The sequence below is a fragment of the Dreissena polymorpha genome, chromosome 1 (assembly GCF_020536995.1).
Source record: "Dreissena polymorpha isolate Duluth1 chromosome 1, UMN_Dpol_1.0, whole genome shotgun sequence".
Taxonomy (NCBI): Eukaryota; Metazoa; Mollusca; class Bivalvia; order Myida; family Dreissenidae; genus Dreissena; species Dreissena polymorpha.
In genome coordinates, this window is record NC_068355.1 from 146,382,563 (window position 1) to 146,398,606 (window position 16,044).

Genomic DNA, 16,044 nt, shown 5'->3' on the forward strand with positions numbered 1-16,044 from the left:
ATAACTCTGGTTGTCATTGTTACGGAATTATGGCCCTTTTTTGACTTAGTAACTTTTAATATATGGTTAAATTTTGTGTTTCGATCCACTTTACTTCTTAAGTATCAGGGCTATTGCTTTCAAACTTCAAATACTTTCATGCTATCATGAGGTTACTGTACCTGGCAAGTTGAATTTTACCTTGACCTTTGAATGACCTTGACTCTCAAGGTCAAATTATTAAATTTTGCTAAAATTGCCATAACTTCTTTATTTATGATTAGATTTGATTGATACTTTGACGAAACTACTCTTACCTGACATACCACAATAGACTCCACCCAAACCGTCCCCCGTGCCCTCCCCCCCCTCCCCCCACCTCCCCCCACCTCCCCCCCACCTCCCCCCCCCCCCCTATTTTTTTTTTTTTTAAGATCATCTCACAAATGACCACCACACCCTCACACTATACCCCCACCCCACCCCACCCCCCCACCCCCCATTTTTTTTTTTTTAATTTTTTTTTTTTTTTTTTTTTTTTTTTTTTTAAGATCATCTCACAAATTACCACCACACCCTCACACTATACCCCACCCCCCACCCCCAATTTTTTTTTTTTTTTAAACGGTAATGTTTGAAAAACCGTCCAACCATCGCACCCGATTTTTTTTTTTTTTTTTTTTTTTTCCGCTTTTTTTGAAGATAATGTAATAAATGTCCACAACCCCACACTATACACCCCTCTTCACTCCACCCCTCCCTCCTTTGTGATTGAAAATGAGAGTCCCTTCACCTTTAAAAAGAAAATAGATGAGCGGTCTGCACCCGCAAGGCAGGTGTAAAATCTTAAGAATAATTCGATCCATTTCTATACTTTCTTTGGTTGGCATGCAACACTTTCAGTATGTCCATTTCCACTAAAGAAAACTAAGGGTTCAGGGTCACTGACCCAACATCTATAACTAAGACCTGTTATTAAGCAGATTTATACCCCTTTTGGTACTTAGAACTCGTAGCTTAAGGTCCGTTATTTTAGGTATATAATTTCAAACTGAATGCACATCATAGAGGTCATTGTGTGTGGTCACTGACCAAGGCACATGGTACTGGATGCTCTTGACCTGATTTATGACCTTTTTATGCCCCCGGATCGAAAAATCGGGGGTATATTTTTTTGGCCTGTCTGTCAACTTTAAAACTTTAACCAAAACTTTAACCTTCTTCATAACTTTTGCAATATTGAACGTAGCAACTTGATATTTGGCATGCATGTGTATATCATGGAGCTGGACATTTTGAGTGGTGAAAGGTCAAGGTCATCCTTCAAGGTCAAAGGTCAAAAATAAATAAATTCAAAGCGGCGCAGAAGGGGACATAGTGTTTCCGACAAACACATTTCTTGTTTGTTTACATATAAAGTTCTATCCTTTTGAAACTTCAACGGATGTTTTATATCATCAAGGGCCAGAACACTATTGAGAGTGAAGAAAATTTGTCCAACTTATTGTTGAAAAGGAGCCATTTGAATTTTATGTTTGTTCTTGTTTATGCGATAAATTTCCCATTTTGGGTCTGTTTATTTAAAACTTACTCAGATTGTTCATACTATCAAGGGCTTGAGCCCTATTGATTCCAACCAGTAGAGTGATTCAGGCCCTCATGGGCCTCTTGTTTCTATTCATCGTATACACTATTGGGTTTTTCTGTCTAGTGGCAATGGTCCCCTTAAATTCTTTCATTTGTATTTTACAGTTCATCTATCACCTGAAATCTCCCTTCCTATTTTACATGTCATTAGTCACATCTTCATATATTTTGTATTTGTCATAACATTTTTAAACAAAAATGTATAATTTTATTGTTCTTTTCCTAGCAGTCATCACATTAAAATCCTCCTTTAATTTGTATTCAGTTATCACATTAAAATCCTCCTTAAATTTGTATTTAGTTGTCACATTAAAATCTTCCTTTAATTTGTATTCAGTTATCACATGAAAATCCTCCTTTAATTTGTTTTTAAAATTGTTTGAAATAAAGGAAAATCATCTTATAATGTGTATTAATCGCTTAAAACAACTCTTCTTATTTCGGTTTTATCAGTGCATTAATCACAAGAAAACATAATCATATAGTTTGTACTCTAAATACCATTTATCACTAATAAAATTGTCCTATAATTTGTATTTTACCTTGATTTAACACAAATAATATGTAAATATGTATAATATATTGAGGTACTGATTTTATGTGTGAAAAATTTTAAGTTTCTAGACCTATTGTACTTTTATATGTTAAAAGTATCAAATAAGAAATCTAAGACTTTTTTATTAAAGTAAAATCTCTCTTTGTACCCAAATATTCATTATAAATGACATTTGAACACGTGTCTTTAAAAATGCTGACAATCCCAAAGAGACAAATACCCAGAAACATGTTGTTAATGGCCAGAACATTCGAAGACCAATGGTAGTGAGGGGGTATTTGTGTAAGCTTTTGTTGTAAGCTCAACTGAACACAACATGTTCATTGTCAGCTTTTGTTATTGCCTTGTATCTGTTGTATATTGTCAGCATTGAGACTGAACTCTCTATAGACACATTTATCAGCCACTTTCTGCGTAAAACTTGGTCAGAAAATGTATGCCAGAATGATGGAATTACAGTCTTTTAATGTCTAAAACTAGGTCTCAAGGTTAAGGTTAAGAAAACAAGCAAATTCGTTGATTTGATATCCCCCGCCAATATACTTCTGGACACAAAAGTATTATATTTGACACTCAAAAAAGCATTTTTTAAAGATACAAAGGGCCATAACTCCGTTTTTAACAGATGATGTACAATGCCATTTGGCGTGCATCATCCTCTTATCTATATATATACTCACACCAAGTTTCAATGAAATCCACCAAAGCACTTCCAAGATATGGCTCCGGACACACAAAAAAAGCATTTTTTCAAGATACAAAGGGCCATAACTATGTTATTATCTGATGGTGTACAATGTCATTTGGCGTGCATCATCCTATTATCCATATACATACTCATACCAAGTTTCAATGAAATCCGTCAAAGCACTTCCAAGATATGGCTACGGACGGACGGAAAGACGAACGGACGGAAAACGCCAAAACAATATCCCTCCGCCTATGGCGAGGGATAATAATTGTGAATAGTCCAGAAGTCTCCAGTATTGCCCAGTTATCATTAAACTTGGTTAGGACATAAAATTTTGTCCTAATTATACCTGGGCAGAGTTCGAAACTGTCTTGTGGGGTCATAAACAAGGCCACTAGACTTAATTAATAATCAAAACAATTGTAAACAATTTAGAAGTCAGATTTATTATTCTCCATCAGAAAATATGTCCCATTCATACCTGGGCTGAGTTGAAAACTGTTTTGTAGGGTAAAAAACCTGCAGGCATTGTCATGTTGCAGAAAATATTGAGCATTCTAGTAGGCGCTGTTATTGCACGATTCTCATGAAACTTTAGTTTCTTACTGTGTCATGTGGGGTGAAAACTAGGTAAACATGTACATTTGAAGAAAGAATTTGCTGGAGAAATCACATTATCGCCCAGTATTATTGAAACAAGGTCAGAACATTTGTTTCCATCATATAGTAGCCAAATTAAACATTGTGTCTTTGTTTTAAGAAGGTCACTTGTTTACTACTACATCGGTATTATTTGAACATTCTTATCATAAACTCAGGTGAGAGGCAAATGGCCTAGATGCCCATTTTTATTCTGCATTTTGTTTATTAATTCCCTCAAACTGTATGCATACCTAATGTCTGTTTGTGTATTCATCTGAAGTTCACCTGTTACATTTGATCACCTGTTACATTTTATCATATCTCACATCTGCATGACAATTTGTGTTCACTTAAGTTAGCAATAATCTTTATTTATGACACTAACCCATCTAAAGTTAGCAATAATCTTTATTTATGACACTAACCCATCTAAAGTTAGCAATAATCTTTATTTATGACACTAACCCATCGCTATATTTATAATACTGATTTCAATTTACTCATAATTTTTCTTTTTAATCAGATTTTTGTTAATTAAAACCTGTGCAATTAAGTAGAGGATGGTATACAGGATTCACATAAGCCATCTGTCTGTCCGTAGACACCAACTTGTCAGAAGTAGAACAAATGCACATTTCAATGTACAATGTTCAACGTTCATACATCATTCCTTGAACTTTTGCATGTGCAATTTTTATTAACCTGTTTTAAAATTATCAATGTTTTATACCTTTTTTTACCTTGGAATTTCTTAAACTAGATTATTATTATATGCTACATAATATGACAGGCATCATCTTGGAGGGGGGTGTATGCACAACTGAATTGAGTAAAACTAGTATTAAACAAGTATTTCCATTTTATTAACTTAATTCTGTTGTAGTATTTAAATCTTTTAAAGATATTTTTACTTTTTTTTTAAATTTGATATTTTATGCCTTTTATATTAATATAATGTGTAGACAGTTTACACAAGTTACACACGAATTGAAAATTATGCATATTAGCTTGTATAAAATGATTTCCATTCATTGTCCCCAACCAGTTTCAACGGAGGGGACTTAAGGTTTGCGCTCTGTGTGTCTGTTTGTCTGTCTTCTGTCTGTCTGTGAGTCTGTCTGTCACACTTTTCTGGATCCTGCAATAACTTTAAAAGTTCTTCATACTTTTTTATGAAACTTGAAACATGGATAGATGGCAATATGGACATTATGCACGTCATTTCATTTTGTTTCTACGTAAAAAAATTCTGGTTGCTATGGCAACAAATATAAAAAATATATATAAATTCTATCAATGGCGGAGCCGGTAGGGGAAATATATTGTTGGCAATAGTCTTGTTACTTTTAGCTTTCTCTATTCCAACTTCCTTACAAATGTATACACCCATGTATTTTTCTCTCAGATTGATGCTGCCAAGTCCCAGCACCTTCGGGCCCTGCTCGGTCAGCACAGCCCAAATCTGCAGAGTGTCGGGGTTGCCGTGGTAACATCAGGGCTTCCAAGCATGGGTAGACCAATTGTTAAAGGTAAGTATCATTTAGGATCTCAAACATGGGTGTTAACACAAACCATAGGAATCTTGTATCAATGAAAAATCAAGAAATCACAAGTTACACGTCCAGCTAGTGCTATGATATTGTTCTTCAACTGCTGTATGTATTGCTTTTATTCCCCTGGTAGGGTGGCATATTGCTGTTGAACTGTCCGTAAGTCTGTCTATCTATCTGTCCATTAGTCTAGCATGATGATTCCGTTTTCCGGAGGTTTTTTAAGCAACGCTTTCTGATATTGAGCTGATTGTTGGTATGTGAGTCTACAAACATGGTTGCAGATGAAGTGTGAGTTTGGTTCTGGCCCATTGATTTTTATGCTCCCCCAAAATTTTTTGGGGAGCATAGAGTCGCCGCTTCGTCTGTCTGTGCGTGTGTCCGTCTGTCCGTGCACAATTTTTGTCCGGGCTATTTCTCTGCAATTAATAACCGGAATTCAATAAAACTTTATGGGAAGCTTCACTACCAAGAGGAGATTTGCATATTATCAGCCGGTTCTGGTCGGATGATTTTTCACAGAGTTATGGCCCTTTGAAAATTTCCATTAACTGTACATATAGTGCAATTCTTATCCGGGCTATTTCTCAGCAACTAATGACCGGAATTCAATGAAACTTTATGGGAAGCTTCACTACCAAGAGGACATGTGCATATTATAAGCGTGTTTTAGTCAGATGATTTTTCACAGAGTTATGACCCTTTGAAATTTTCCATTAACTGTACATATAGTGCAATTCTTGTCCGGGCTATTTCTCAGCAACTTATGACCGGAATTCAATGAAACTTTATGGAAAACTTCACTACCAACAGGAGATGTGCATATTATCAGCTGGTTATGGTCAGATGATTTTACACAGAGTTATGGCCCTTTGAAATTTTCTATAAACTTTGTGGGTTCTGGTTAGATGATTTATTTAGAGAGTTATGGCCCTTTGAAATTTTTAAGTTGCTAAACCATCCATCGTATTATTTTGTCCAAAGTTATGCCCCTCAAGACGTTTCTTTTTATCTGAATATATAGTGCAATATTGTGACCAAAAAAACTTTTGGGAGCATCACCCGTCTCCGACGGTTTCTTGTTGAGGAAGTTATGGGCCTTGGAATATTCTGTAAAATAGCTCTGTGCGGCTTCAAATCGTAGTACGGGTCAATGTGTTTCACAAACATAGGTCTTGTTTGTGTTGGATTGAAGTGTTGGTAAATAATTGATTATGTTATTCAACTGTTTCCAATTTTGTTCTTGACTGATGTATTGCCTAAATGCTAAACAGTTATTACCAAATAACTTTACAAAAACCCTATGTGCGGTTTGTGTCAACAGGTTTATTCATACCAGCAGGATACCTATCCCTTTAACCCATAAATATGCAATCATCTGAGATGATAACCTTTGTTAGTTTGTTAATGTAAGTCAGTCTTTGCTTTAAAGACCCCTTTTGTTTTCTAATGTTTTCACAAAACTGCAAAAAGTACATTAAAATGCTTGTTGGCATAAAATATTGGCAACAATTTCATACCGCAACACTCCACTCATGAATTATTGACGTATGGCCCTTGAAATGTCTGGATTTGCCTGTTATAGTTTGTCATAGAAAGACTTAACTGTGATATAAACTACTCTTTTTTAGCTCACCAGAGCACAACATGCTCATGGTGAGCTTTTGTGATCGCCTTTTGTCCGTCATGCGTCGTACATTGTCTGTTGTCGGTCGTGCGCCGTCAACATTTGCCTTGTTAACTCTGTAGAGGCCACATTTATTGTCCTATCTTCATGAAATTTGGTCAGAAGATTGGTCTCAATGATATCTTGGATGAGTTCGAAAAAGGATACGTTTGCTTGAAAAACATGGCTGCCAAGGGGCGGGGCATTTTTCCTTCTATGGCTATAGTAAAATCTTGTTAACACTCTAGAGGCCACATTTATTGTCTGATCTTAATGAAACTTGGTTAGAAGATTCATCCCAATAATATCTTGGACGAGTTCAAAAATGATGCCGGTTGGTTGAAAATCATGGCCGCCAGGCGGCGGGACATTTTTCCTTATATGGCTATAGTAAAACGTTGTTACACTCTAGAGGCCACATTTATTTTCCGATCTTCATGAAACTTGCTCAGAAGACTTGTCCCAAATGATATCTTGGATGAGTTCAAAAATGGTAACATTTGCTTGAAAAACGTGGCTGCCAGGGGGCGGGGCATTTTTCCTTATATGGCTATATATGGCTATAGTAAAATCTTGTTAACACTCTAGAGGCCACATTTATTGTCCAATCTTCATGAAACTTGGTCAGAAGATGCATCCCAATAAAATCTTGGAAGAGTTTAAAAATTATGCCGCTTGGTTAAAAAACATGGCCGCCAGGGGGCAGCGCATTTTTCCTTATATGGCTATAGTAAAACATTGTTAACACTCTAGAGGCCACATTTATTTTCTGATTTTCATGAACCTCGGTCAGAAGATTTGTCCCAATGATATCTTGGATGAGTTCAAAAATGGTTTTGGTTTCTTTAAAAACATGGCCACAAGGGGGCGGGGCATTTTTTCTTATACAGCTATATATGGCTTTGTAAAACCTTGTTTACCGGTACACTCTAGAGGCCACATATATTGTCCAATCTTCATGAAATATGGTCAGAAGATTTGTCTTATTGAATCTTGGATGAGTTTGAAAATTGTTACCTTTGCTTGAAAAACATGGCTGCCAAGGGGCGGGGCATTTTTTCTTATATGGCTATATATGGCTATAGTAAAATCTTGTTAACACTCTAGAGGCCACATTATTAGTCTGATCTTCATGAAACTTGGTCAGAAGATTCATCCCAATAATATCTTGGACGAGTTCAAAAATGATGCTGGTTGGTTGAATAACATGGCCACCACAGGGGCAGGCCATTTTTCCTTATATGGCTATAGTCAAACCTTTTTAACACTCTAGAGGTCACATTTATTTTCCGATCATAATGAAACTTGGTCAGAAGATTTGTCAAAATGATATCTTGGATGAGTTCGAAAATGGTTTTGGTTGCTTAAAAAAAATGGCCACTAGGGGCGGGTCTATTTGTCTCCTACCGGTTTCACCGCAGGGGACTTATGTATTGCACTCCGTCTGTAAGTCTGTCTGTCAGTCCGTCACACTTTTCTGGATCCTGCGATAACTTTAAAAGTTCTTCATATTTTTTCATGAAACTTCAAACATGAATAGATGGCAATATGGACATTATGCACGTCATTTCATTTTGTTCCTACATCAAAAATTCTGGTTGCTATGGCAACAAATAGACTAGAAATACTGATGAAAATGGCGGTTTTCTGGATCCTGCGATAATTTTTAAAGTTCTTAATATTTTTTCATGAAACTTGCAACATGGATAGATGGCAATATGGACATTATGCACGTCATTTTATTTTGTTCCTACGTCAAAAATTGTGGTTGCTATGGCAGCCAAAAAAAAATAATCTGAAAATGGTGGAATTTCTGACAATAGGTGGAGCCGGTAGGGGACCTTATTGCTTGACAATAGCCTTGTTTCCTTATATTATGGCTTTAATATGGCTTTAGTAAAACCTTGTTAACACTCTAGAGGCCACATTTATTGTCCAATCTTCATGAAATTTGGTCAGAAGATTGGTCTCGATGATATCTTGGATGAGTTCGAAAATAATTAAGTTTGCTTGAAAAACATGGCTTCCAAGGGGCGGGGCATTTTTCCTTATATGGCTATAGTAAAATCTTGTTAACCAGGGATCATATTTTTCCGCAACATAAATCTGTCCGTATAAATAGGGGGAAAGTATCCGAAAATTTATATCTGAAATCATGACAAATTATGTTAAAATATATACCATTGATTTTGCCACTCATGAAGGTGGTATAATAAATGTACAAGTAAAATTCCTTTGGCATTTTTTTAACGGAACATACGAGTATTCTCAACTGGTTTTATTATTTGCGATTTCATTGTTGTTTCGTGTGCTGTTTTATCAGACTTTTTTTCATCGTTGTCAATATTATTAATCTGTGTAAGTCTATATCGATGTTTTAAATCGTTGTAGACTTGATAATAGCTTACAAACATGCACTGAACCAAACAAATGTCTGTGCGTATGTTGGCTTCTGACAATAACATAACCAAATAATTAAGAAATAATTTGTGTACGTTATGGTTTGTTGTCAAATAACCCAGGGCCGATAGTTTAGATGCGTAGCGATTAAATCACAAGATTTATACAATGTGTATTATTTTTCTTGTATACTATTTTATGTGAAGTTCCGCCCATAAAAATAACTTTCGGCTGTTCTATCGATCAAATCCGCGACTTTCATTCATAATTATATTACCGGATTATTACGCTGGTGGAAAATGTATTGGCATGTTTTGTTTAGTTACAGCGCGTGCTTTCAGTGTCAGCCCGTAATTATTGCAGAATGACCCATAGATGATAACAATACATTATAATAGCAACATATTGTTATGTATCACGTCAATTAACATTGAAGACCGATTATAATTAAAACATTCCGCGCAGTCACCTTAGCAGACAAAACAGAGAAACCGCTATAACAATGATAAGTATCAATAGACACACAATGACCCCGATAATCGATCGATATCACAGGCCACCCTCATTAATTTCATCTTTAATCCGCTGTTCACAAGTTTTTGATTCTTTGTCTGACGTGCAATAAACCGGTCCTGACTGGTTAAGAGACTGCAGCAAATGGTTTATCACACCTAATCAAGATAAGAATGTCATTAGGGTGTGTTAACATGTGCAATGTGTAATCGATTTCATGACATGGGAATTTAAGCAAACAGAATTGGACCGACTGTTTGGGATTTTTAATCGGTCTTTCATGACCCAAATGGGTCTAGGACCGACAAAACCGAAAAAAATATGATCCCTGTTGTTAACACTCTAGAGGCCACATTTACTGTCCAATCTTCATGAAACTTGGTCAAAAGATTCATCCCTATAATATCTTGGACGAGATAAAAAATGATGCCGGTTGGTTGAAAAACATAGTTGCCAGGGGACGGGGCATTTTTCCTTATATGGCTATAGTAAAACCTTGTTAACACTCTAGAGGCAACATTTATTTTCCGATCTTCATGAAACTTGGTCAAAAGATTTGTCCCAATAATATCTTGTTATCTCAGGTGAGCGACTTTGTTTTTTACCCCTTCACATGCCATTGATCAAAGCACAGCCAGCTTGTCATCATTATTGTCATGTTATAAGTATTTATGCCCTTGGATCGAAAGACCGCAGGTATATTTTTTTGGCCTGTTTGTCACTGTATCAGTCAGTCAGTCAGTCATGCATTGTGTGTCCAAAAACTGTAACTTTGGTCATAACTTTTGCAATATTGAAGATAGCAACTTGATATTTGGCATGCATGTGTATCTCATGGAGTTGCACATTTTGAGTGGTGAAAGGTCAAGGTCATCCTTCAAGGTCAAAGGTCAAATATATGGCTTCAAAGCGGCGCAATAGAGGGCATTGTGTTTTTGACAAACACATTTCTTGTTAGAGATGTGACTCCTGTCACAATTCCAAAGCATTGGTATTTAAAATTGAAATATAACATCAGCAAACAGAGTTATTTGCACTTGAACATGGGTGACAAAGTCATGCAAGGGGTGTTAGTCAGTTTAGTTACAGAGCTCTAGTAATATAAGCCACGTTTTGCGAAAATGGTTCTTATTCCATATGCCACCAGCGCTTTGGTCAGGAACTATGCTATTCCTTATAAAGTCAGGCAAATTAAAGTGGTCTTAAAAATGCGCAGGGTAGTTTATGGGCAGGCTGGTCTTGAGCTAATCTGGCTGCTTAATGCATATTTTCACAGGAATAGGGTCATTTGTAGAGCCCTGACTCTATTGCAGGCAATGCGCCCTTGACACAGGCTGTTTCCATGACGCCCTCAATGCAGCTGACTGGAGCCCTGTCCCAGGCGGGAATGAGCCCAGAGGAGATAGCCAAGTTTCTTCAGAGACAGCAGATCTCATCCAGCCCCTATTCTGTCCCTCCCAGACCTGGCTTACCATCACCAGGGGCTTACGGAATCCCTCTACAAGGTGATTATGAAAACTGTGTATTATACTTGATCAGATACGGAAGTTTCATGCTCAACTTTGCTATGTTATTAATACTCATTTTGAACATATTGTATGTTGTTATTGTCAAATTTGCATCCCTTTGATAAAGTTTTCAAATTTACAAGTTGAATTTTTAATCTTTTCATTTCATTTATTGAAGATTTTAGTATTGACGTCTTTGGTTTCTCTTGTTCTTGAATGTTTTGTCTCTTTATTGCAATGTCTTTAACTGAAGATGAGCGAAACCAAAATGTCTTATACTTCTTTGCTTGACTGTCAACATAGTCATGCTCCATTCAATCTTCATGATCATAAAATGTTACTTTTTATGTTTGGTACTGTAAACAGTTGACAATATGATGAACATTCCCTTTAAGGAAACACTTTGGGGCAGCAAATTGTAATGTATGCAACTTTCACACAATAAGCTTTGAACAACGGGTAAATAAAACTGTATACATCATGACATTTCTTTCATCATTGCTTAGAAACAAAATTATGGCTCGACTTTTTTATGTCCCCCACCACTATAGTGGGGGACATATTGTTTTTGCGTTGTCTGTTGGTTTGTTGGTTGGTTGGTTGGTTTGGGCAAGCTTTAACATTAGCCATAACTTTTGCAATATTGAAGATACTTCATATTTGGCATGCATGTGTATCTCAAGGAGCTGCACATTTTGAGTGGTGAAAGGTCAAGGTCATCCTTTAAGGTCAAAGGTGAAATATATGGGTCAAAATCGCTCATTTAATGTACACTTGCAATATTGAAGATATCAACTTGATATTTGGCATGCATGTGTATCTCATGGAGCTGCACATTTTGAGTGTTGAAAGGTCAAGGTCATCCTTCAAGGTCAAAGATCAAATATATGGGGACATAGTGTTTCACTAACACCTCGCTTGTTCATTTACAGCAAATCTGTGCTTATAAAAAAATATCTGCAATTCTTTCTTTTGTTAACAAGAAACAAAAGACATTGTAAATCCAATGTTATTGTGAGGCCTATAGTCCTGTCTGGTTTCTGTGTGTTCAGGTCGTCTTACCCTGCCCTCTGGCCCCATCCTGGGTGCTGGCCAGGTGTCTGGAGCTGGAACCAGCCCGGTACTGCTGCAGCAGATCATGCAGGGAGTCACACCCCGAGGTACACACATAGCCAGTGGGGGGGTCACACCACGAGGTACACACATAGCCAGTGGGGTGGGGTGGGTCACACAACGAGGTACACACATAGCCAGTGGGGGGGGGGGTCACCACGAGGTACACACATAGCCAGTGGTGGGGGGAGGGGCGGGGGTCACACCACGAGGTACACACATAGCCAGTGGGGGGAGTCACACCATGAGGTACACGCATAGCCAGTGGGGGGTAGTCACACCACGAGGTACACACATAGCCAGTGGGGGAGTCACACTACGAGGTACACACATAGTCAGTGGGGGGGAGTCACACCACGAGGTAGACACATAGCCAGTGGGGGGGGGGGGGGGACACCACGAGATACACACATAGCCAGTGAGGGGGAGTCACACCACGAGGTACACACATAGCCAGTGGGGGAGTCACACCACGAGGTACACACATAGCCAGTGGGGGGAGTCACACCATGAGGTACACACATAGCCAGTGGGGAGTCACACAACGAGGTACACACATAGCCAGTGGGGGGAAGTCACACCACGAGGTACACATATAGCCAGTGGGGGAGTCACACCACGAGGTACACACCTAGCAAGTGGGGGGAAGTCACACCACGAGGTACACACATAGCCAGTGGGGGAGTCAAACCACGAGGTACACACATAGCCAGTGGGGGGGTCACACCACGACGTACACACATAGCCAGTGGGGGGGGGTCACACCATGAGGTACACACATAGCCAGTAGGGGAGTCACACCATGAGATACACACATAGCCAGTGGGGGGGAGTCACACCACAAGGTACACACATAGCCAGTGGGGGAGTCACACCATGAGGTACACGCATAGCCAGTTGGGGGGGGGGTCACACCACGAGGTACACACAGCCAGTGGGATGGAGTCACACCACAAGGTACACAAATAGCCAGTGGGGGAGTCACTCCACGAGGTACACACATAGTCAGTGGGGGAGTCACACCACCAGGTACACACATAGCCATTGGGGGGAGTCACACCACAAGGTACATACTTAGTCAGTGGGGGGGGGGGGGGGGGGGTCACACCACTAGGTACACACATAGCCAGTGGGGGAGACACACCACGAGGTACACACAAAGCCAGTGGGGGGTCACACCGCGAGGTACACACATAGTCAGTGTGGGAGTCACACCACAAGGTACACACATAGCAAGTGGGGAGGGGAGTCGCACCACGAGGTACACACATAGCCAGTGGGGGGGGGGGGACACAAGGTACACACATAGCCTGTGGGGGGGGGGGTCACACCACGAGGTACACACAGCCAGTGGGGGAGTCACACCACGAGGTACACACATAGCCAGTAGAGGAGTCACACCACGAGGTACACACATAGCCAGTGCGGGGGTCACACCACGAGGTACACACATAGCCAGTAGGGGGGAGTCACACCACGAGATACACACATAGCCAGTGGGGGGGTCACACCACGAGGTACACACCGATCACCGTGGCCTAGTGGATAAGGCGTCCGCCTCAGGATCCGGAGGTCGAAGGTTCGAGCCCCATGGGGATCGTTTGTCGAAGGATGGATGTTTGTCATGGGACTTGTTCCGATATGGCCGGCTCGTGAGCTGCGAGTGTTAAACATGAATGGTTACCGACTTCTATCCGCCTGGCGCCTGGCATAGTGAAAGGAGTTGGGAGGTACATGGTATACACGCAAAGGTGTCTCATAAGCCAAATTGGCTGGCCCTTTCAATAGGGGTGACACTATAATAAAAAAGACCTTTACCTTTTTACCTTTACCACATAGCCAGTGGGGGGTCACACAACGAGATACACACATAGCCAGTGTGGTGGGGGGGGGGGGGGGGGGGGGCGAGTCACACCACGAGGTACATACGTGGGGGGGGGGGGGGGTCACACCAGGAGGTACACACATAGCCAGTGAGGGGAGTCACACCATAAGGTACACACATAGCCAGTGGGGGGGAGTCACATCACGAGGTACACACATAGCCAGTGGGGGGGGAGTCACACCACGAGGTACACACATAGCCAGTGGGGGAGAGTCACACCACGAGATGACACATAGCCAGCTGGGGGTCACACCACGAAGTACACACATAGCCAGTGGGGGGGGGGTCACACCACGAGGTACACACATAGCCAGTGAGGGGAGGTGCACACATTGCCAGTGGGGGGAGGTACACACATAGCCAGTGGGGGGAGGTACACACATAGCCAGTCTGGGTAGGTACACACATAGCCAGTGGGGGGAGGTACACACATATCCAGTGGGGGGAGGTTCACACATAACCAGTTGAGGGGACATTGGGGTGCGTAGTTATTGTTCAGCAGACAAGCTGATTCATATGAGAATTGGTATTATGCCATATGGTACTAACGTACTGCAGACCAGCCTGCTCATTCAGCAGTCTGGTAATTAGCTACCCTGTCGGCTGATGAGACAATACAACCTTGCATGACTTTATAGCGGAACAGGTAGCTCCTGACAAGACTACTAGACCAGCACATGTATATGTGTTATGATGTGCATTTATAGTAAAAGCTACGTGATAATTGTTTGATCTTTATTTCATTTTTAAAATGTGCCATGTAAAAGTGAGCGTGAAATTTGTATGTAGTTGGTCATGTCATCTTCCACTCACAGAAAGCAACAGACCATGTGCAGAAACTACATATAGCCATGCAAACTTGATACATTAAGTATCTTGGAATGAAACTGATTTTATTAAATACTTAAGTTTATATTAGAATAAATGTGTAAAGTGAGTTAATGTTGACCCTTTTATATAAAAGAATTTGCAATGCATGTTTATTTTAAAGGCCCAAATGCATTAGATAATGTACAGGAATGTACAGTGCAAACAATTCAATTTGAGGGGGGGTGGAGGGCAGGCTACCAATCTCAATAACCACGCCTTTCCGACAGGTTCGGCGGCTAAAAAAAGTCCTTGGTTTTATTATGAATTGTAAATTTATAGATTTATTGACCATTTAGAAATAGTATTAAAATTTTGTAGTCTGTATTCTTAGAATGCCATTTAATATGTTTCAAAATATTTTCATGAAATAGATGTTCTATGATTCTTTTGAACGGCAAACTATTTAGACTGCAGTATAAGCAATGACATATCAATAAATATAATGCATATGTCGCACTTGATTATACACCACACTACTAGTTTGTTCATGTTACCTACACATTCTGTCCCCTTCAGGTATGAACCAGTTTGCAGGTCTGCAGGGGACTCGAATGGTGGACCCGCGGGCATTGAGGGGCCAGTTACCCCAAGGTCTGGTGCCGGTCTCCCTTGGCAACCACCACTTCACCCCACGGCCACTTACACCACAGCAGCACCACCAGCAGAAAAGTGAGGCACTTAAGATTGTGTTAAATATTGGTTGATTTTGATGAAATATTTTATTACAAGTACTTAATTCTAAATTTAATACTTTGGAATGTTGTTATTATACTTTAATGAAATCAATTTTGTCATTAAAAGCGCATTAAACTCCAAATGAGTATCTAAAATAATACATTTTAATTTAAGTGTTTCTGTGAATTTTTGTGCTCCCTGAAAGTGAGGATCATAATTTATAGTCATATATTGTCCATCCAAATTCTTAATATGCTGCAATTGTGTTTTCTAGTAGTTGATCCATGATAAATCTTCTTCATAACTTCTGTTGGTCATATACTTTTTTTCCATATCATATATCAGAACT

The 16,044-nt window shown here is 39.5% G+C and overlaps 1 protein-coding gene across 23 annotated transcripts in view; it reads left to right on the top strand.

The window, feature by feature from the left end:
• The window catches only part of LOC127854237 (eukaryotic translation initiation factor 4E transporter-like), a 78,723-nt gene that overhangs the window by 53,624 nt on the left and 9,055 nt on the right, over positions 1–16,044 (top strand). For all 23 annotated transcript variants that reach the window (XR_008036994.1, XR_008036995.1, XR_008036997.1 and 20 more), the window contains exons 24-27: positions 4,921–5,044; positions 10,958–11,149; positions 12,205–12,312; positions 15,537–15,689. Coding sequence is in view for 6 of the 23 variants with exons in the window: in XM_052389258.1 (XP_052245218.1) it covers positions 4,921–5,044; positions 10,958–11,149; positions 12,205–12,312; positions 15,537–15,689 (577 nt within the window). In the remaining 17 variants the exon portion in view is untranslated. The remainder of the gene's footprint in view (positions 1–4,920; positions 5,045–10,957; positions 11,150–12,204; positions 12,313–15,536; positions 15,690–16,044) is intronic.